This window comes from Sceloporus occidentalis, unplaced genomic scaffold (genome assembly GCF_023333645.1).
Source record: "Sceloporus occidentalis isolate IW3139 unplaced genomic scaffold, rSceOcc1.0.p SCAF_11, whole genome shotgun sequence".
NCBI lineage: Eukaryota > Metazoa > Chordata > Lepidosauria > Squamata > Phrynosomatidae > Sceloporus > Sceloporus occidentalis.
Genome location: NW_028316991.1, coordinates 17,217,031 through 17,241,267, shown reverse-complemented (window position 1 = coordinate 17,241,267; position 24,237 = coordinate 17,217,031). Strand labels below are relative to the sequence as shown.

Sequence of the window (24,237 nt, the reverse complement as noted above, 5' to 3'; positions counted from 1 at the left end):
TGTCGGAATGGAATACTCTGCGTACCGCACAAGATTAATGCTGCTGTATTTCTATTGATTTATTTTTCTAACAGCCTCTGCAAATGAGTGACTGGTGGATTTAATGTTATATCTTTAAGCCGATGTATTCTCTCTCATTGGCATAAAATAAATGGGCCACTGAAAACAAAAAATCCCATCGAAATCCAGCAACTGGGCTGAAAATAATTAAATGGATTTGGTCAAGAAAAAAACAATCGATATTCGGTGCTTATTAACTCCTTCATGCTAGTACAGGCCGTGGCCGCGTTCAAAAGTCCCAGATGCTCAACGAGAAAGTGATTAATTGGCCTTTTTATTCCGGATGAAAAACGAAGCCGCTTTTCTGCACCGTGCCGCTACGTCCTTTGAATAAGCAAATTGCGGGCTGTGAAAGTGTAGACGTATTTGAAAACGTAAGTGCTTTGACAATGACCGTAGATCATCTCCAGCTATCGGCGGATGAAGCACGTGTAAAGGATCAAGGACAAATCCCATCATTGTAAGGCTTTCCTAACCGTGCTACAAAGAATCATCGCAGAAGCAGATGAGGGGTATGGCGTGCCGGTTATTCGTTCACCTGGTGCTTAGCAGCGGTCCGGCCTGCAAGATCATGTTTAGGAGGCATTATTTTATTTAGAAGCTCAAAAACATTTACTTGTTCCTGATGACCTATCTGTACCTGTTTTTGTGCCTCATGACAAATATATATAATATGATATATGTAATATATACTTCTTTGTAGTAGTAAACTTTAGATCTATAGTTTTATTCTATGGTTAAATTTTTTTTTTTTTTTTGACTTGGAACTAAAATTAAATATCTCCTAAACAACTGACCGACAGACCATCGCACACTTTATTAAACGCGCGATGATCTGAACGGCTCTTACACTCCAGGACCTCTTCAGACTTCATTATGTGATTTTGTAGCAAACGTTTGTACAGATCGTTTAATATAAATGCACGTATTCGTACTGAAAGGCTGCGCTCGGGGTGTCCTCCGGTCCCTTCTTTAGCTAAGAGCTCATAAAATGACTGTGGAATGAAAGTCTTAGCTTACTTTTAATGGCGTAATTCCACCTGCCATTACAGTACATTTCGCTCCTCCCCGCGGCGTCTCATACATTTCCACAAATGTCTATTAAATGGAAGGATGGCAACGCGTGTCGAATAGCACAGGAATCCGGTCTGTATGAGCAGGTAGCCGCAGGTATTACTGTGAATAACCCTGTTTACTAACGGGCTAATCGCAGCCTGACCTCCTAATTGGGGGCATCGCTTCAAATCAATCATCCTTATCTTAATGTAATTTATGCTGGTCTTGTTTTCTGTACAGTTGGGGGTCAGAGGTTAATTTTGAATACAAGTGGAGTAGAAAAAGTGCATCGAACAATTTCCGAAGTTGATGCTAATTAATGTTAAAGCTTAATACAGAAAACCCGGCCTGCCTGGTCAAGTAGGATGGCGTCTGTAGTCCTCAGGATTCCCTATCTTTTTTTTATTTTTTTTTATTTTGTTTTTTTTTTCAAATTTTTTTTTTTTCTTTCCTTTAAAACTTGGTCAGCCTGCAGACAAAGTTTAAAGAACCCCCTGTGCAGTTTAGGGGGGTCTCCATACGCATGGGGTACTTACATCATTTGTACGGCTCCAGGATTTAGTGGTCCATATTTCTGAAAGGCTGTTTTTATTGTACAATGGTAGGTTTAATTATTTCTATAATAAGATCTTAATATGGTGATTGCTTGACGTTTAGAACAAAATATGGGGATCATTTGCGTTTAGTGACATCCTCTGCCCCAGATTATATCTAGTCGATAAAATATGGCCAGCTAATGAAAACCTGTCCCTGGCTGTTTTTGTGTCACATGAAAATGAAGTGTTCCTGGCACTATTGAATGTGGCAGCGTTTTAGACCGACGTGTTGGGAATGATACGCCCAGCAGCGCTAGGAATGGGGCTTCTAGTATTAAATTTAGTTAAGAATCAAGTAGTTGAAACGGCACCTTTTTAATATGACCAAAGCGATTATTCCTGGGGTATTGATATGCCTTTTGTTGGCTGTAGATTTGGAGGAAAGTGTGTGGTTTTTGTGTGTATTGTACAGCCGAGGAAACGAAACCCACAGAATGTAACGTGTTCATTGTATATCTCTCCTGCGAGCCCCGCTCGCCTGCCGGTAGTTAATAGCTGGAGATTCTTTCCCACGGGGCGTTATGACTGCGGATGAAGCGTAGCGGTTACCCCTGTTTTGGTTCCTGACTTTTTTCTGGTAACCGATTAATTTCATATGCGACCGGCTATTTGGCTCACGACAGAATGAGTGTCACTCAGACAAACCGTGGTAACGATTAGGTCCGTCCTGCCCGGTTGCGTGTTTTCCTCGCCGTCTGCTTTGACTCTAGCGATGTGTGTATGTATATATATATATGTATATATGTGTATATGTATATATGTATATATATATATATATATATATATATGCGTATGGATGCACCTGGTCTGTAGATGTTGGCTGCTGTACTCTACTCTTTTCCCCCGTGATAGAAGTTTTTTTTTAATACAGTAGAGTATTTTGTACAGGTTACAGGCAGAGTTACAGGACATGTGAGAACAGAATTCCCAGCTTGCAGCGCTTAGCGATCGGAGGGTTTTATCTGGAGTTGTCATTGCGTGACTAAACACAACAGCTGGATACGTGATAGCAGGCTGCGTTTGGGCCATCGCAACGCGAAACAACTGATAAGTGACCGAGTCAGCCTTCCAGGAGACGCGCTGTAGTTTTTAAATCATGACATAGGCTTAAACACTATAAGGGAACTGTTTAGTTTGTTGATAATTTTCTAGAATTTTTTTTTTTTTTTATTTCTGAAACAAAACATGGACACTGCTGCTGCTCCAAACGGTTAAGACAGATTTCGTTTATAAGATCTTTCCAGCCATAGTTAGACAAAGGGGGTCGTATAACGTGGGGGAAAACACAGCATTCCAAATAATCATAGACTTGGCAGCACAGCTGGCACTGGAAGTGTTTGATAGACAGATACCAGGGTAGCTACCCGAGTGGTCCTTCTTGTAGAGCAGTGGTTTTGCAGGGGCAGTCAGTCATGTAAGTAGGGTTAGCCCCAGGGACTGTCTTGGCAGGGCACAGGGTAGGATGGGAAGTGGGTACGGCAAAACACTACTTCGTTATACAGAGAGAGAAGAAAGTGACCCATAGACCAGGGGAAACGACGCATCACCTGGAGACTCCGCGGCAATTGGAACTCCCACGTATTATGATATAGCCAGCTCTCGAATAACTTTCTATAGAACCTTTCATTGATATGACATCGTTGTTCTCACATGGAGTTTTGCTTTCAGTTCCTTGACTTCACCATTCATTATGAAGGGCCAGCAAGCTTCCTCGAGCATGAGGAGTACCTGTATGATGCTTAATTCACTGCATGGGAAGACTTTAAAGAAATATCACTGATTTAACTGTGTATTATGCAGACTCAGCCAAGTTGTCCTTGCTAACATGCTAACCAAGGTGGAATCCATCATAATGTATAGTAAAATCTAGGCCTTACAACCAAAACGTTTTTTAGTGAATAAACCAAGTTGTCCTTTCCTTGCCAATCAGCTCAAAACACACTGTTGTAAATAAGTCAATACGTTAATGAAAACATGCATTGATTAGCAAGACGGAAACCTTTTAATTCATATTGTGCCTTTTTAAAGATAAAGTTTGGCTGCAGCGTGTTCAATGCCATGCTGCAATAAGTCATGTTTTGAACACTTTCCAAGATAGGCGTTTATTGGCATATCCGCTAAACGATTGTTAGTGTATCCCTTCACACCTGATCATATGGCATTGCTTAATTCCCCCGTATCCTGAATTTCAACCCTTTGGCTGCTCGAGGTTTTTGTCGACAAAGGTGGGCCTTTTCCATGAATGCGCTACGTCTCTCTATGTATTGGCAACCCGCATGCGCTGATGTCATTGTCATACAGCCGGGGCACGCAAACTATTGCACATAGTAAAACATTCCCGTTTCTTTAACGGGACTTTGATTAATTACACGTCAACCTTTTTTTTTTTTTTAATATATAGTACAACCTGCAGCAATTGTTTCCTATGAAAATTGTCAGCAGCTAACAAAAGCAAATATTTCCTTTTACGCCTTTTGAGCCTACGGGACCTGCAATTCATCGTTTTCACATTTGCGAGACTACACGAAGCGTCGGTGGACCTATGCGAGGCAATATATCTGCCTTTTTATATAAAAAGATAGATATACAGAGAGGCTTGCAAATGAACACGGTGAATGCCCGTTTTAACCAAAGCAATCTTAAATATTGAGCTTCTTGAGCCCGAGAAGGAGAGAGAGCATTTCTTAAATCCTGAATGCCAAACAAAAAGCTATAAGACATTAACGTGTGTGTGTGTGTGTGTGTGTGTGTGTGTATATTGTCGCTCATATAACCCCTTCTTTCTACACACTGCGTAGGTCTTTCGTGGCCACCTGTAGACTCTGCATCTGCCATTACACATTGGACTCTTCTCTATAATGTCAAACGTCATAATCTTCTAGAAATAGACTCCTTATACGATCCCTGCTTTTGTATGTATTGACGTGTTGCGCTGTACCTTTTTATAGCCTGTGCCAGAAACTTCATACATATTCCCAATGCTTGTTATCCATACGGTATCCAGCAAGAGCTACAAAGTAAAGATTACCAGCTACGCTCACAGCTACAGTTTGCATGTCCCCGGACTTTCAAGCTGGATAAATCGAACTATATAGCAAAAGTATTTCAAGGTATACAAAGTACATTGTTGTAAAGTAAGAAGACAAAGTAAAAATGCAGGTGGCCATAACTGCTCGCCTCCCCATGGTAACAAAAAAATTGGCATTGTGGACCCGGGCAGAGTTTATATTCCCTCAAGATTAATTAAGCTTCAAAAATGAGCCAAGAAAAGCTTCTTCTGTAATGAATAAAAAAAAAAAGCTAAAGTAAATGGCGTGTTTCATAACTTTTTATTGTATGAAATAGTGTGTGGAGCCGGTGCTTTAATGACCTGCTCTGGATCGCCCGAGGGAATTTCTAAAACGTAGCTAAAATGTAGCAGACCGATCCAGATCTAAAAATTGCTGATAGCTTAATTTGGCTCACTCAACCCGCACATGAATTGCATCGCTTTGTAAAACAAAAACCCTTCCTTTTCCACCATTACAGCTACAAAAGTTCCTTTTTAGCAGATTTAAACTTGGTGGTTCGCAAGCCCCCCCCCCCCCCCCATGTTACAAGACTTATTCAAGTCATCGAGGGAGGCAGAATAAACATAACTAGTAAGGACGGGGTGCCGTCACACAGGGAGCTTCGCCCTGCCATTGACAGCCCATTACAGCAACAGCCGCTTTTTAAGGCTATTTGTAGACGTTTGAGGGCGAATTACAGCCACGCATTTGTGTGGTTATCAAATACAGGCATGATGTGCCTCCTCTGAAGGTCGCTCACGTTTAATGCACTTGGGGTACATTATGGTGTCTTGTAACACGGGAAAAGGTGGAACATGTGAAACACATGCAACAACACATGTACGGTATTTTCTTCCAGTGTTTTTAGGTCTAAATTGTGTTTTGCTGTTACCCGTGAGTGTGTGTGGGTCATGTACAACATTTTGTTGTCCGAAGAGACTTTGTATGTTGACTCCCGGCCAAGTTGGACTTTATTAGCAGAAGATCCAGTCCAGGCTCGAGGTAAGTGAAATGTTTTGACGGATGCAGGTCCTGAGCCTACTGCACGTTCGTCTGTTATTTTAATCGTTTCCTCCTAAGCCATAAGCCAGGCTCTGTGCCTTTTTTATGAATGGCTTTCAATATATTTTTATTACATTTTATTTTTTTATTTTTTTTGTGTGTGAGATAAGGAAAGAATTAGTCGTAGTTGACACTCCGTTATTACTGAGATTACTAATGTGATGTACATACTGTACGTTGTGTTCATCACTTGTGCAGGCATTGCGTGGCCCGTTTTCATACATACTCGTGCAATGCGCTGTTATTGATTACTCCCCTGGTGCGGGCTGACAGTTTGCAGGCCTTCTTACCATGCTGCATCACAATAGAAATCCGATTGCGTCTCGCTATTCCCTTTTCAGCCCACATCTGCGGTGACATGTCTGGAATTGCATTGCTTCCCGTTCTTTTAAATGCATTGTTAGTGTTCAGAGTTCACTGTTGGAGCATGTACACTGTTTGACCTGACAACCCCCCCCCCGCTCCCTTTTTCCAGCCACATGTCAAAACTACTTTGGCTCCTTCTTCGCTCCCTTGTAATGTGGTAGGGATCACTCGTCAACTTTGCTACTGTTGACATGTCCGGCAGCCTGAGGTTTGTATGAAGACCTGGTACCGGCGTATAGATGCCCGGTAGGGTTCCATGCTTACCCATACTCCGACTCCAGCCGCGGATCGGGTTATTGTCCTGTAACAACGTAGCATCTACCTTCATCAATGAAAAGGGCAGCGATATGCCTTCCGTCCGAGGCTTCAGTGAAGCAGCAAGCAGTTCTGCTTTCAACAAAATTATTCTTTCATCCAGAAATGCCCCTTGTTCGCTTTCTTGTCCCCTGGAAAGCAGCAGATATGCTTATGGAGCGCCATGTGAAAGATTTTCTGCTGCCGAAGACATTCTCTCTGCATCCGTAAAGACAGACCTTAATGGGAAATGGTATGTTTTCGGGGGGACCTGCTGGCTTTATGCCGCGTGTGTCAGTGCATGTTCCGTGTGTACTTCACAGCTTGGAATGGCGTTTCAGCACAAGGAATATGTATGTAACGTCAGGGGGTGCAGGAACCGTTCCTTTAATACATGGATGTATGCATAGAGGACAAACCATCTCCCGGGTTACTTAAAGATGTGACATTTTTGCTGCTCTGCAAGCAGTGGATTAGTGATGATGTTACCAAGATCCTGAGATTTGGCTGGCGGTGCATGTATAATACATCTTACAGCCAAAGTCTCCATACTGCTTTATAGCTGTTCTTGAAGCTTCCCTGTTCTCCTCGCTCACACACACGGTTAAATGTCATCATTCGGGAAGCAGGAACACCTCCTGCTGCACTGCCTTCTCACCGAGTGCTCCCAGACAGGTTGAGGTATCCAGATATATAATTTAAGCGCGCCTCCCTCGTGCTTTTTGAAGCGATGCCGCGCTCACTAATTGCTTGTTTTAAAAGCAGTGTTGTCCTTGAAACAGCTGAAGTAATTTCTGGTTACGAGTAAATTGGGCAACATATAGATAATAGCAGTGATTTGATGTTTAGCTCAAAAAAAGGGAAAGACGAATTGCATCAGTTGTAGTTCCCGGTGGAGGGAAGCAAGGTCTGCGGACAGCGTCGGTGTCAAATAGAGCTGTCGTCACTGTGGCACTTCATGCTAATTCAAGCTGTCGTACACCAAGGACTGTCTGTCCTGAACGGGTCCGGTTTAAAGGAAAAGTGAAGACGATATTGCGGTTGCTACAGTATGTAATGTCTCCTTGCGCCAGCTTTGGGTTAATTGGGGTTGTCGTCACTTGCCAAGGGCAACCACCGCAAAAGTAGGTTAAGTTCCGTAACCTTAAATTAGAAATGTTATCAGTGACTAGCATTGGTTGTGTAGATCTCGGATACTAATCGCTAGCAGTATTCCTACACGCATGCCATCTGAATGACGACATATGATCCCAACAACCCCAGTGTGTTTCAGCTATTATAATATGACGCTTCGGTTCACCTTTTCAAAGCCTATTGACGTTTTAGTTGCGGTATTTCTAAAGTGTCCCAATGGTCTATCCTGTATGTGTTTATTGTGCCGGATGATCAATAACGTATCTAGAAAACTGACTTTTCAGGTAAGTTTTTCAGTAAATAAGTTTGTATATATCGGCTATAGAGAGTAGGGCCAAGGAATAGAATTAGAGGGCTACTGGATGCTGTTTGATATAATATTTGGAATACTTTTAAACTTTATTTCATACTTCAATTATTTTTATGTAAAATGTACATAATTGCAAGTTTAAATTGAATCCAGCTTTACAGAATTTTGGCTTTTCTGCATTAAGCCAGGTTCTGCAGCTGGTGGCTAATCCCCCCCCCCCCCCGCAGTGGTGTTTGGTATGACCCACAGGTTGCACCTTTCCTAATTGATAATTGACCGCATTGGATGAGGGTGATCTATATACAGCGCATGCCCAGGCAGCTTCATGTAATGTCTTCTAAAATATTTAGGGAAATTATTCAGTTGATATAGCTGAAAATCGCAGCCCGAATGTCCCGCTGCTTTCTCCTTCCTGTGCTTTTATTTAGTAATTGGGTAACCAGGTGTCGCTGCCGCAGACTCCCGTGTCGCTGAACTCCTGTAAAACCACCGTTGCTCTTCCTTTGTCTAATAATGGAAGTGGGCTATGGTGTGAACCGATGGAAACATTTTATTTCCTAAACAATTTAAAGGGGGCTGTTGATTTCAATTACTCCAGAGGACGGAGCTTTAACAGCTGTTACTGAATGCAAGCGAAGCCTCCTCCCCATGCTGTGCAGATCTTTGCATCTCAGAGCACGTTACAGCTCTACGGGGGCTTTTTAAGTTTTTCGGAGATGCAAAAACCAACTCATCCGGAAGTTGGCCCGTGTCATGCTGGAATTGCTGCTAAACGTCCGATGGTCGAGCAGCGAGCGCTAGCTCCGGAGCTGGCGTTACGCCAGTCTATGAAAGTTGGGATGTGATACCGTAAAGGAGTGTTTCTGGGCATTTTTTTTTTTTTTTTATGTATACACATTTATAATGCAACTGGCCTAACAGATAATGTATGGAGTCTGCGCACATCTGTAGAATCAAGTACTTTTTGTCATCCTAGGTAGTTATTAGTTGGCGTAGAAGAGCTGGAAAGATCTCTCCTTTCTCCTCTAAATGTCAAACTTCATTGGACGATACTAGAAACTAGGGCTGAAACAACGAATCGATAAAATCGATAATAATCGATAACGGAAATCCACTTCCGCTACACGTGCTGCACTCTCCGCCTTCTTCTAGTTGCGAGTGGCTCCGTTCGCACAGAGCGGTTCGCTCTGTGCGAGTGGCTCCGTTCGCACAGAGCGGTTCGCTCTGTGCGAGTGGCTCCGTTCGCACAGAGCGGTTCGCTCTGTGCGAGTGGCTCCGTTCGCACAGAGCGGTTCGCTCTGTGCGAGTGGCTCCGTTCGCACAGAGCGGTTCGCTCTGTGCGCGTGGCTCCGTTCGCACAGAGCGGTTCGCTCTGTGCGCGTGGCTCCGTTCGCACAGAGCGGTTCGCTCTGTGCGAGTGGCTCCGTTCGCACAGAGCGGTTCGCTCTGTGCGCGTGGCTCCGTTCGCACAGAGCGGTTCGCTCTGTGCGCGTGGCTCCGTTCGCACAGAGCGGTTCGCTCTGTGCGCGTGGCTCCGTTCGCACAGAGCGGTTCGCTCTGTGCGCGTGGCTCCGTTCGCACAGAGCGGTTCGCTCTGTGCGCGTGGCTCCGTTCGCACAGAGCGGTTCGAACGGAGCCACTGGCACAGAGCGATTCGCGGGGGTGGGGTTTCAGGGGATGCAGGGCAGAGTGGGGGTGGGGGGGCAGGCCAGGGTAGGAGACTGAGTGCAGGGCAGAGTGGGGGTGGGGATGCAGGGCAGAGTTGGAGACTGGGTGCAGGGGCACAGTGCCAGGGCTGGGTGCAAAGTGCCAGGGCTGGGTGCAAAGTGCCAGGGGTGGGGCAAAGTGCTGGGTGCAAAGTGCCAGGGCTGGTTGCAAAGTGCCGGGTGCAAAGTTTCTTGAACAGTAATAGTCCACCTCTTTTCAGAATGTTTGGGGTTATTTTGTTTCATAAATAGTGTTTGGGTTTTTGTACTTTGAAAATATTGTTTTTTTATTACATCATAACAAAATAAGAATGTTAATGTAAATTTTAAGTTGTTTTTTAACATCCAGTTCATTAAATTATTTTAAATAAACAAAAAATTTGCATATTTTTTTTATCCGATTAATCGAAAAAATAATCGGCCAACTAATCGATTATTAAAATAATCGTTAGTTGCAGCCCTACTAGAAACCCCACATGAAGTCACATATTGTCAAACGTACACACATTTTGTGGCTCTAAAATACGTGGACACAATATATCCGATGGTTGTGTTTCATGTAGTGTGACGGGTCTGATCGTACCAGGCCACGGCACTGCCTTAGGGCTCGATCTCCTGCTCCCATCTCTCTAGCCTTCGAGCGATTAAACGTCTGATGCGTGTTACATAATGACCTCTTCTGGATAACACGCTCTGAAACCTCTTCACCCTATCTCCGGCGTGAACAATTTCTGTTCTAAACATCTATATCTGGCTGCTTTCTTCCTCTCGATTTTCTTTGACCCTCATCCCAACAATGTCTTCTAGGAACGAGAAATAGATGTCCTTGGGCTGTGTAACTATAGAGGTAGTTTCTCATGGTTCTCTTGGGTCTGAGTCCTTCCGGCATCAATGTGTACGACCTCTAGCAGAACATACGCATATATCCGTTTCTTTGGAAAGTAATTCCCTTATTTCATTGATATCCCGTTGTTTTTAAAGCTTCCCTGTATCCGCAGTAGATCTCGCTAACTTACGGAATTTTTGCTGCCTCCAGCATATCTTTAAAATGTAATTTTGGTTTACAAAGGAAATAAAGCAGTGTGAAGTATGTGTGTCGGGTTGCTTCGGTCTCCCGTAACTACTGTTGTGACGTAACCCTTTTATTATTTTTGTTTAATAGATCACCGCTTACTGTCAGAGCAGCAAAGGGACAACGGAGCGAGAATTGTTTAATTTCCCGCATACACAAAGAAATGTCTTTGGCAGATAGTCCCTGTTAGCACTCTTTGTGGAAAATGATAATACAGTAATGCGTACTCTTGTAGCAGATGTCAGCCTCGAGCTTACTGCATGTTATACCAGATGTTTCATTATATTTAAGACTATCTTCTGCTTTGGTTTAAATTCCAAAGATGCGTATAAATAGATTCCGGTAGTTTAGAAATGCAGCGTCTATTTGGGCTGCCATCTTTAGCTGTCCGGCAGGCCCCCGATGCATTGGCAGTGGTTTAGGTGGAACCTCTGATGTAATCCTTAAATATTAAATATTTTGTACATTCTCAGAGTAGAACCCTGCTACAATATTAATGTAAAACAATATCCCCCCCCACCCAATATTACTATACACATCCCCCTTGGTCAGCGTTTCCTCTTAAACCATTCAATGGCTCCAGGCTGCGGTCCGTAGCGTTGTAAATGTGCGTGTAATTGACCTCCGGTTACTATTGTCATTTTTTTTGTAATTCCTCGTGGTTTGAGACCTATGAGCGTGCAGCGACGAGGTGCGTGCTTGGATTTCGGCATCCCTTTCTTCCCCCCCTCCTAGTAGCAGTGCCAATTTCCCTGGATATTATCTTAAACATCTACGCCTCGTGGCAGGTTAACAAGCTCGCTTTCTACAGAATCCGTACAAAATGTCGACATGTCATTACTCATTGTCAACTCAGCCCTCGCCTGCTAAGCAACAAGAAATCATTTCTCCCCGTGCCTTTCTGTCTGGGTTGAACGCATACATATGGTACTTATTCATTTTTTTTCAGGGGACGGGCTTCTCGCTGTCATCCCCGCACAGCTGTGCTTCTGAATTCCTGAAGTCCAGAGAAGCTGCAGTTATGAGACTACATTTACACCGGGGGCCGATGCGATCATCTGATTTGATGGGCAGTTCTAGGGACGTTGGACCAGCCAGCTCGGCTGACGTTCTGTTAACTGTTGAAGTGCCACCGACTTGCACCCCATTCCTACCCCCACCGGCTCAAACCAAGACGTGCCAGATGGTGTATGCATTTGTACGCTTAAGCATCACTCACCAACTGGTACTCTGATTTACGATGGCATTTAACAAATATTTGTTCCTTTTTATTATATGAATGAAAGGGAATAAAAGGGTGCGTTACACGGGTGGCAGCACAGGCTATATGTTTGAGTCAGAGCCGTTTGCAAGGTGAGCGACGGGAGGTACTAAGCTATAACCTATGGGATTCCATGGAATTACACTCACTCACTCTTATATATGTGTATATAATTCCATGGAATCCCATAGATTGTTTATAGCTTATAGATCACCTTCTAGGTATGGAATCGGTTGTGAACAGGTGTTATATGTGAGAAAATTAGAATTTAATGCAAACTAGATATTGGCTGTTAAATATTTTTTTTTCCTGTCTATATAGCCTTTTCGTGAAGATTGAGCTAGAACCCAAATAGGAAGTTCTAGCCAACTTCCCGGACTTTAACTTTTGCAGACTAGATATGGCTTTAAACTGTGTGCTGCTTCTGCTATTCCGCACGTAGAACGCAAGCCTTGTATTATAGGAGCGATGGATACTTTTCAGTACTGCGTTCGGTACATGTGTATGCTTTGGATTATGCTCTCATGCGCAGTCACTTCATTGTCTCACTAAACAAAATCCCATGGCGCCATTCTAAAGCAAATGGAATCATTTCAGCCAAAACTAGAAAAACAGAATCTGACGGCAGATAAAGACCATTCGTCCCGTCTAGTCTGCCCATTTTTCCGGATGTAGAGACTCGGACCTTAATCCTTATTCTTCTCTTAGATCCATGGGAGCGATATGCCTATCCTATGCATTTCTTTTTTAGTATGTCTTCTGAGCGGCCGTTACCCTTATCCCAGGGCTTGACAAATTTGTTGTGAATCTAGGCGCCAGGTAAAAAAGCTAGGAGCCAAGATTTTTTTAAACTAACAGTTGGTCAGGAGTGATCGGATCATCATCAGAACACTTACTAAAATCACAGCGTTTGACCTGGAAGCACCCTGGACTTTCAGGTCAGTGCTGTTTTTTTTTTTTTTTAACTCTTTCGATGCTGATGTTCCATTGGAGCACAGCATTGACTGATATTTAGTCCCCACAAGCTTGTGGGGACAAATGTTAACCCCTGCAATGCCACGAATGTGTCATACACAATTGTGGCATTGAAGGGGTTAACGCTGCACTGTCGCTCTCATGGAGCGGTCAGGCAGCAGGGGGGTGTTGGGGCTGCTCTCCACACTCATGTGGAGACCGAAGAACCCTCTCCCCTGTCCCTAAAGCTGCCTCTGGCAGCTGGGACTCAATTGCTGGTCTATAGACCAGCCACTGCAGGGGGGAGTCTCTTTGATGACGACTGTAGGCTTCCATGCCTACAGGAATCATCAAAGGGCTTGTGGGGGCTCGTTTTTGCTGTTGCTGGTCTGCCTGGGCTTCCAGGCAGACCACCAGCAGCAGAGTCCCGTACAAAACGGGAATTAACCCCTAAATGCCGCGATCGCGGCATTGAAGGGGTTAACGCTGCACTGTCGCTCTCATGGAGCGATCAGGCAGCAGGGGGGTGTTGGGTCAGGTCCCCACACTTGTGTGGGGGCCCAATCAACACACAACCCCCTTCCCTGAAGCTGCCTGTGGCAGCTGAAAACACGATTGCTGGTTTTCCAGCAACCGTGTTTTCAGCCTACAGGATCACTCCGTGGGAGGGATCTCAGGCTCGGGGGCGGGCTCTGAGTGGCTTTGCTGTCTGCCCAGACTCCTGGGCAGACAGCAGCAGCGCCCCCGTGTGGTGACTCAGCCTCTTACATCCACAATTTTTTCTGGATGTAAGAGGCTGACCAAACCTAGGCGCCAGGACAAAATTCTCTGTCGCCATGGCGACCTGGCGCCTGGGATTTGTCGAGCCCTGCCTTATCCACTACCCTCTCAGTAAAGTTAAACCTCCTTGTTTTTGCCTCTGACCCTCTAGTTGATGGTAGCTCCTCACAGCTTGGTTCTGACAGCAATAAACATGCATCCAATTACCTCGTTAACGGGTTTCAGAAGAAAAACGCAATCTTGTGCCAGAAGGCATTATCTTTCATGTAATAACTTACTGCGCGGAGACTTGATTGACAGTTGTTTATCTCCCTTATACACGGGGGGGGGGTTTAATCTGCCGCCCAGTTGACATTATAGTGATTTCTGCCGCTGCGGGTAGTAATGGACTTTGTTCTAGGGTTGTCCTGTGCGTGTGTGGAGACATTTTGAGTAATTTTAAGAAGCATGGGAATGTTATTGATTCTACAACGCAAATATCTTATTAAAACTTTGAATTATGCAGTATACAGGGCCAGCTCAGCCCTTCTGGTTTGAGAAGATCAATAGTTTGCAAGTTGAAACCACTAACTGTGTTTAGTGAATAAACCCCTTTGTTATCCTCTGTCACCCTACCCTCCACATCTGAAGCCCTTCTGACCCCCTCACGTTTACCCTTTGCGTTATGCTCTTTGAAGGCTGTTTGAGTGACTTTGTCCCATTTTCGACCGCGGTCTCTGATGGGACATGGTGTCCACGTGATGGGCACGGCGCCATCATATGTAATTTGTGGGGGGGGGCAGTTGCGTTCCCAGCCTCTGCGTAACGGGCACACGCCGGTTCTTCTGCCGGTATAATTGGGCTCGATGTGTCCCTGGCGTTTGTCACTTTTGTGTCTCGTTGAGTGAAAGCAAATATTGTTTGAACGGAATAATGGGTCCGTACACAATGTTGTTTGGCGCGGGTCCTCTGCTGTTCCTTGGCTGGCGCGGTCCCTGCGTTTGTGTTTGAAGCTGTCCCAGATGTTCGTATGCACAGCAGTAACGTCTGGCTCATTAAAACCCCTAAATAGTATGTGCCCCGGCTCTACGTTACCGGAAAATCTCGTCTTCTAGTCGCTGCTCTGATACTCGCCGTCTATCAGGACTCGCTTTAGACCCTAATTAGAAGAGGAACGGCATCTTGTAATTTACCCAGCACGGACCGCGAGTCCGCAGCATGGGAGCTGGCCTGATTCGCTCCGGTGTTAACATTTATCTCGCGTAGATGGAAAAACCATTAAAATCCTTTACAAGGACGCTAGCAGACATGGGCGGGCGGGAAGGACCGAGACGTTTTAATACCCAGGTCCCTACAAGCAGATCCGTCACCTTTTCCAAATGTTCCATTTTACATCCTGAGCTCTAAAACCAAATGACTCTTTAAAACCATCAATATATACATGTTTAAGAAACCGCCGCTCCCAACTTCACGCGGGTTAAATGCCGTCACGAGGGTGCTGCGACCGTCTCTGGTGTAAGACCCCCGGCACTGACATTAACCATTCAGCAGCTGATTGCTTGGATACGTCCCAGTATGTGTTCTCACCCACCTCAGCCCTGCTGGTAGAGCCAGAACACGCGTGTCTAATCCGTCATACACGGCTACAGTCGTATGTAATACGGCGTTTAACCTGCGCTCTTTTGGTGATCCAAATACCGGTCGACGCGGTTAAGGAGCGGCAGGGATGCTTTTGGATCTCGGAAAAGAATAAATCCCTCATAGTTGGCTAAGCACGTAGGGCAGACTTGTAGGCCTGTGGCCGGGGGGTCATTAATGTGATGAGACTTTAGCAGGTGCTCCCCGAGCGCTTCGCTGAAACCTTTTTTGTGCTCTGCCAAGCTTTCCCACCAGATCATTCCGATCGTGCAATGAAGCGATATATCTATATATAATTGTACATGTATTTTCCGCTTACATATTGTGCTTAGGAGGTTATATATAAATACCTCTGGCCATCTAGGTTTTGGGTTGGTGGGTTTGGATAAGCGAGTGTTAATTATGCATGATTAGGGTCTTCTGTATTTTTCATAAAATACGTTACAAACATAAAATTATACCCCGGCTACACTCGGCCTGGACACCCGAGCCCCTGTGATGTCATGTTGGTCCATCCACAGTACGTGATGTCATCACATAACCTGGTGCAAAATATTAACCCTATAACCCTGACGTAGTGAGTTTAAACTCCAGGCTTTGAGTTGCAACTCCCATCATCCTTGGCTTGTAAATGCCCTGTTTCTCTTCTGTGATGGCATTTAGATCCGCAGGCCTTTTTTAATGCGTTCTGCCGTGATGGCATAGCGTTACCATTATTCCCCCCCTCATTTATCAGGAGGGGATACATTCGAAATATTTTTTGGGGAAGATCTGTGGGACTGCTTGGCTTGCGTTAAATACAAGCAGAATCGCAGCAGTTAAATCTGTAGACAGTAATTGCCGTATATATATTTACAGGCTGTATTACGTGTACTAAAGCTCATTCTGTCCGTTCAGAGGTCTCGTAGTCGATGGCTGTGACGGCTATGTGTCTCGCAAGAGGCGGGTATCTCTGAATGGCCTCGGACTAATTGCTCAGACATGTCAGGGTGTATCCGTTTCTAGACATGAGCTAATGTGTATATCCCGGCTTTTCCAACAATATTAGCTGTTCTGTTATCTTTAATCAGGATCGTCTAATTGATACTGATTAGGACCAGCCGCGGTCATCACTGGCCAATTAGCCAATTTCTGACTTGCCGAGAGACCAGACAAGGGGCCCTCCAGACGTTCTCTTCTGTCTCGTTTCCTCCGCACCCATCCTATATATATATATATATATATATATATATATATATATATATATATATATATATATATATATCTCTAAATCAGCGCACTCACATGAAATAGGTTATAAACTCTCATGACTGTAGTTAAAGCTACTTAAAAACACCTTTCTAAGATGACAAAATTGGAGTTTTAGTCACATTATATGGCCATATTATATATAAATGGCTTTACTGACTGCTCCTGTAATCCCGTCACACGTTCCACTATATCGGCCTTTTTTCTGCTGTTTTCTGAGAATATCAATTTTTGCATAATTTTACCAGTCACTGTGATTTTTAATGCTGCGTATAAATACATATGTTTAATTATAACACTTTATGCACAACAGAGGCCTGGTTACTAAAACTAGCCCGGCTGCTGACACTTAACAGGCCCTTACAACGAGCAATGACTTCTTATATGCGTTATATAGCGCTTAGCACGCAGGGTTATTGTGTGTTCCGGGGTCCTTTCCGCTAGAAGGGGTTCGTTTATTAAGCCTCTTGAAGGTTCATGGAGATAAGGAATCGTTCATGTTGTATTAGTGATATTCTCTTTAGAGCACCTTTGTGGATAAGAACGAGGCGGCTGTCTTTTCCTTCTATGCTGCATGAAGTCACAAGCTGGGGATCCCAGTCTGATTGATTTGTTGAGATCTCAGACACGGCCTGTTAGGTTCGTGTTCAGCTCTGTTGTATCAGATTCGGGGTCTATTCGCTAAAGGGTGAGTTTGAGGAGAGATGTGACTTCTCTATGTATTATGAAGGTCCAACCCCAAAGAGCTTCTGCTGTAGAAAGAGCTTGACTGGACCTGTATGATGTATAATGAAATCAATATTTCTTCAGTCTCCTATCTGGATGAATTCATTCGAAGGGCTGATGTCTCATTGTAAGGCTTGACACGTTTTTTCTTGAACAGGAACAATTGAAATAATATATGGCGTATTTTCAGGCACATGAGGGGTTCCTGTGTGTAGGTTTTGAGCCCCCCATTCCATATGCATATGTTGGTTATTGGACCAGCAAAGAAAAAAAACTATATAGGATGTTACATTCACTTTCGAACCTCAGAGGTCTCCCCTCCACATGAAATCAAATATAAAATATAGAAATTCTGTAGCTGATATCCTTCTAGAGGAGGCAAATTATTTAATAGAGTAGGTCTGTTTAACCATTTGGCTGCCTGTGGTGTACCCATGATAGGATTAGATGTGGAATCATATGCTTTGGGTGCAGCGGGTTGTGCACAAAGTCCGTCTCCCTCCTTGTGTTTGCCAAATCTGTTCGGATGTATTGTAATGCCTGGAGCAGATGCGCTTCTTATCATTAAAAATGGATTAACCTCCCAGCCGATAAGTTTGTGCGGGGATCGTTTCAGCCTCGCAAGCGTCTGAGCATCTCCCGAAGCTACGCGCTGGGAAGAAAAGTCCAACCATGTTTACAGCGATCTTTTATCCTGTTCTCGATAACACGCATGGACTCTGGTGTCACCACGACCCAGACACAACACTGCACTTGTGCCGAGGTGCCTGACTTCAGTTTGACAGCGATCTCTGCTCATTGTTTAGCCGGCGGTTTCACAGAGCGGGTCTTCAAGATCCATTTCCGTCTCGCTGCAAAGTACTTAGAGAGTAATGGCTGCTAGCGTTCAGTTGAGAGGTGTGTGTGGCGCTGTAGCACGGGGGGGGTGGAGCTGTGGGGGGGCTCTAGGGGGGGGGCTGTAGGGGTGTGTGGCTCATATGTCTTTTAGTAAATCTTGCTGTACCTGTACCTATGATGCTGCCACATTCTTTGAGCCAAAATTCATATAATAATACAGTAACTGCGTGTGATGTCCGGCGTTGTATAATAGCAGGGGGTCTCTCCGTAATATCTGAAATCTCCAGCCCCCCGTAATCTTCAAAGTGCGATGACGCGGGTGGCTGTTCTTTTAGTGCGTTGCCAGTGCGTGAATTCGGCAGGCTTAAAAGCATTTCCACAGCAGCCCTTATCTTTACCGGCACAGAGCGTGCGGGGTTCCACCGCGTGAAACAAAATAAATTATTTGCTATTTCAATTATAAAACTGCTAGAAGATTAACAGATTCATCAGGAAAATCTGGACGGTTTTCAAAGATTCGCTGCAGATGTAATCCTACGCAAGTGACTTTTTTTAAATAGCACGTTTTCTGCACACGCGTGTTTCTTTGCATTGCGTGTGTGACAATGGCTGGGAATACCCAGCCAAACAGGAGGGCACAGGTGTGCGGTGCATTAAATGCATGCTGGCACTGAAGGTGTTAATTGGCATCTCGTTCAGCTGCCACACTGTATAGTCATTTACCTTAAACACTTGACGGGTGCTGGAAGGGGCTAGCGTTTACTCAAATAGTTCCCGGTTAAATCGTGAGGACAGGTGGAGGTGTTGAAAGGTCCAATTTGTTGTTCGCGCCCCCCGCAGGTCTAATCAGTTTTTCCTCCTCCTCTCCGTCTGACCTGCTTCGGTTTCCTGCGTTTCTGCCCCCATGCGCTCGTATCACACGAAGCCGTTCATTCACGGGCTGAATCTGCTTCAATTTTCCTCCCCGGAGCAGGCATGCCATACACGTTCCAGGAGACAGGGCGGAGGAAGATCTTATGTTATCGGGAGAGTTCGGATGCAAACTTCTCTATGATGAGAATAAGTTCTTTACTGTACTATGGGATAAGTGTCAAAAAATACCGCTTTTAGCAAATCCTGTATCTTGCCGTTATACACACAAAATAAGCGAATGTAACGGTGTGTGCGCGTGTAAATAACCAATAAATACCCGGTTAAAAAACGCTTTATATGTGCGCCATGAAGACATTCCTCCCCGTTACATCGTATCTCCCCTGTTATGCTGCTGATCGTTGATTGGTTCAGGGAGCCCTCGAAAGGCCGTGGTGAGGGGAAGCGGATAGGAAATTGATAAGTTAATGCTGGCTCTGCCACAGGCTGCTGCCAATCCACACGGTTAACTTTTCTGGGCTCTTGGCCCAATATTCTGCCGGAATTGTGTGATAGAATCGCTAACCGATACATTGTGTCTCTCCCTGCAGTCCAGTATCAGATGGAAATGATGCGAAGCCTGCGGCACGTCAACATCGACCATCTCCACGTCGGCTGGTACCAGTCCACGTTCTACGGCACCTTCGTCAGCCGCGCTCTCCTCGACTCCCAGTTCAGCTACCAGCACGCCATCGAGGAGTCCGTGGTCCTCATTTACGGTGAGAGAACCCCCCCCCCCCCGCGCTGGCATGTTAATTCTCTGAGCCCGTTGTGTTTTGGGGGGCTGTGGGCGAGAGGCGGGGGCGCGGGGTGTTGTCTGAGGTAGCCTGGCAGTCCCGTTTAAGTAAATACCAAGCCCGTGTCTGCAGAAGCTGGAGCAGCAGCTCCGTCTAGACAGCGTTTCCTTCGGCGTGTTTATTTTTCTTGCTATCAGAGCCCTGATGTGTACGCTCTGGAATGCCTCGTTTTTATTCCTGCATCTCCTCTCCCTCGGTGAAGGCTGGTGGAACTCGACCAGATGTCTCAACAAACCTCGATTACTAGAATGTCTGGCTCTGTACTACGTGACTGACCACTCATAACAGTTTGCTAAGTTTTTTTTTGTTTTTTTTTTTTAACCTTTAATTTTTTTCCTCCCTATTTCCATCTCTCCCTTAATACCTCTGACAGGGGCGCACAAACCCCGCTCTGTTTCCCCGAACACAAACATTTCTTTTCTGCTGGTTTTAATGGTGTTTCCTCAAGCTCTCCAGACCAGATGTTCTGCGCTGTATCAGAACCATAGGCAATTTAACAGCTTTATGGCCTCCCCCCCCCCCCCTTAAACCCCTCGCTTTGCCATATCTGGCAGTCTTGCCTATAGTTTCCAGCTGAGACGTAAATGTAACGACCCGCGTATCAGTCCCAAAAACTACTAATGAATACAATCCATCTTACCGGCCGCCCTCAAATCATTCCGGCCCGATAACAATCGCATTACTGTACAGAACAAGTTAAAGTATACTGCGGGTTGTCTGGAAATGTGAATGAATATGAGTTTTCCACTCTTTCAGGTGGTCTCGTCACCCGTACAGACGGTCTTAAGTTAACAATATAATGTAGAGATCCGTTTTTAAAATTGTCACATCGGGAGTTTCTATACTTGGAGTATTATATTTTGCATGTGTTGGCGTTATATGTAGTCGTAGTATTGTTTTATATAGCGCCATCATATTCTGTAGCGCTGTACAAGGGGTGGACAAGACATAAGTAGAATATAACATTACAATTTCACTAACAGAAACAGGTGAGGCGGGCCCGGTTCAAAGGACCTTACAATCTAGAAGTGTAAAAATCTGCAGTAAGTACATAGTGTCTATATGGCCGTTATGGACAGTATGTTTATAATCCAAAACTGGAAGGCGTTTTACTTCGATGAGAGGGTAGGTAAGTGGAACAGCCTCCCAACAGAGCTGGTAGAAGCAGATACAGTGAGAGAATTGTAACGTAGCACGGGATAAACGTGAATCTAAACACACAATTCACAAATTCCCCGATAACGGCGGAATATTGCCGAATCTTTTTATTTGTGTAGACAATTGACGGACGGCCCCGCAGCCTCCTGCACAATAAACCAGAGGCCGGCTGTAATTAATCTCCATGCCGCTTAGCACGTTATCCGCGATGTGTTTACACGCGGCCTGTAAGCTGTCGGGTATCTCGTTCCACGGAATTCTTTAATATTCATAGCGTCGTGCGGCCATATTCCTGTATTTGCATGAATTCTTTACGTGGGGGGGCATTTCTCCTGCCTCTCCGCCGGTAAGATTCATCATGCTAAACAGAACGGCGTGCTGCCTGCCTGCCGGTACCTGCACCTCCGACGTATAATACAGTTTATCCCTGCTTGCGCGAGGTCGTCACCCTTAAGCAATCGCCGAGTCCCCTTATTCCTCAAATATTCTGCTAAGAGACCCACTAGTAGGGTCTGAAAGCCAGCGCTGCCCGGTACATGCACCTTTCGGCTGCTCCTGCGCTCTGTGCCGCAGGCCGCAGGCAGACACTGCTTGCTTGTAGTGTTGTGCATGTCTGTCCGTGGCTTTTGTGTTGCTGATTTGAGATGCACCGGAGGCAAGCGCTGGCCGGGGAGCTTTGTAGTCTGCATGCTAATAAGCAGAGCATTGAAATTGGAGTCGTTTTTCAGCAGGCCGCTTCTCCCCTCCTTATCGCCCGGTGAAAGCAGCAGGCAGGCGACAAATAGATGAACTAATTGTCTTTGGGCGTAGCGCGACCTCCTAGCATTATACACCTCCTGATTAACCTCTGAAATCCTAGACTGCGCAGCGGCGTCTCTGCTGGGCGCTTGCCTAATGTTTTTAATCTCGGGCCGTTGGATAGTTCTAGGGAAGGAACGCGGACGGCGTGGTGATAATGGCCACCCGGTGTTATGGATATAGAACTTTTGTGTATCACGTAGAAGTATAACAGTATAGGGCTGCAACTAACGATTATTTTCATAATCGATTAGTTGGCCGATTATTTTTTCGATTAATCGATTAATCGGATAAAAAAATGAATGTACATTTTTCATTTATTTAAAATAATGTAATAAACAAATGATGTTAAATACAAACGCAGAATAAAAAAAAACAAACTGATAAAATGCATTTCTTGTCTTTATTTCCCAACCAGCCCCCCCAATTTACGCACATTTGAGCCCAGGCTTGCCACGCTGCCTCCCAGACATGCCACGCTGCCTCCCACATATACCACTCCACCCTGCCTCCCACATATACCACTCCACGCTGCCTCCCACATATACCACTCCACGCTGCCTCCCACATATTCCACTCCACCCTGCCTCCCACATATGCCACGCTGCCTCCCACATATGCCACGCTGCCTCCCACATGTGCCACGCTGCCTCCCACATGTGCCACGCTGCCTCCCACATGTGCCACGCTGCCTCCCACATGTGCCACGCTGCCTCCCACATGTGCCACTCCACTCTGCCTCCCACATGTGCCACTCCACTCTGCCTCCCACATGTGCCACTCCACTCTGCCTCCCACATGTGCCACTCCACTCTGCCTCCCACATGTGCCACTCCACTCTGCCTCCCACATGTGCCACTCCACTCTGCCTCCCACATGTGCCACTCCACTCTGCCTCCCACATGTGCCACGCCACGCTGCCTCCCACATGTGCCACGCCACGCTGCCTCCCACATATTCCACTCCACTCGACCCCCACATATGCCACTGTGCCTGATACGCCTTATACCCCCTGATACACCACTCCATCCTCCCCAGACATGCCACACTGCCTCCCAGACATGCCACGCTGCCCTCCCCACATATGCCTTATATACCGTATATGCCTTATACCCCCAGATATGTCACTCCATCCTCCCCAGATATGCCTTATACCCCCCCAGATATCTCATAGTCCCCTCAGAGTCACAGACCCGTTCACAGCACACTGACACCATACTTTTATAAATAAGTACTGGGTTAATCTTCACTGCCCCCAGGATTTAGATTCACCTTAGTCTGCCCCCCTTTATCTCTAACTGCACCTTAAGTTAACTTTATTAAATTAACCCTCAGTCCTCATCATTAAATTAACCCTAAACACCCCATTAACCATAACTACCCCTAAATTAACTCTAAATACCCCATCAAAACAACTACCCTAAATTAACCCTAAACACCCCATTAACCATAACTGCCCCTGAATTAACCCTAAACACCCCATTAACCACAGCATCCCCTAAATTAACCCTAAAGACCCTGTCAACCACAACAGCCCCTAAATTAACCCTAAACATACCATTAACCACAGCTGCTCCTAAATTAACCCTAAACACCCCATTAACCATAGCTGCCCCTAAACACCCCATTAACCATAACTGCCCTAAATTAACCCTAAACACCCCATTAACCATAACTGCCCCTAAATTAACCCCCACCTCCCGTAACTTTCAGTAGCCCAAATATTAATTTTATACTCACAGTTAGATGAGTGTCACAGCCATGTGGTTCTGGCCTTCTGGGAGAATGAAGGGGGCGGGGCCAGTTGTCACAGTGATTACAGGGAGGGGCTGGTAAGTAGGAGCTGCTGCTGTGAGTCACTGAAACGGATTATATAATGAGGGGGATTTTTCAGAGCGTTTGCTCTGAAAAAACCCTCATTTTATAATCGATAAAAATCGATTCAACTAATCGATAATGAAATTCGTTGGCAACGAATTTCATTATCGATTATTATCGATTTTATCGATTAGTTGTTGCAGCCCTATAACAGTATGCCGCTTAAATAGTTCAAAAACCTAAAATGAAAAGCACAAAAGAATTGTGCTTCTGGTCCTGCATAAGGCGCGCTCGGCACGTGTCGTATGTCACAAATAATGGTACTTTCCGATAACATCATTCTTTAGAAATAACCCGCAGGTAGAGCTGTGTTTTTCTTCATTACATACCATTATAGAGCTTAAATAATTCACCTGCAGCTTCTGTACTTTCCTAAACCCAAAGCCGATATATGGGCAATCCGCGCCCCCCCCCCATAAAGTATGTTTATAGAATATTTTTTATGCACCTTTTGCCTCTGGAGATTTGGCGTCCTCACTTTAAATACATTGGCTTCCTTTCAGAAGAAAACCCTTTGACATTGCCTTCTGTGTATATATGAATAAGGTCCAAGTCTCCCGTCTCCCGT

At 45.2% G+C, this 24,237-nt stretch overlaps 1 protein-coding gene across 1 annotated transcript in view; it reads left to right on the top strand.

The window, feature by feature from the left end:
* The window catches only part of LOC149305639 (eukaryotic translation initiation factor 3 subunit H), a 58,856-nt gene that overhangs the window by 23,646 nt on the left and 10,973 nt on the right, over positions 1–24,237 (top strand). Inside the window, exon 3 of the mRNA XM_089477265.1 lies at positions 19,590–19,757. Coding sequence (XP_089333391.1) covers positions 19,590–19,757 — 168 coding nt within the window. The remainder of the gene's footprint in view (positions 1–19,589; positions 19,758–24,237) is intronic.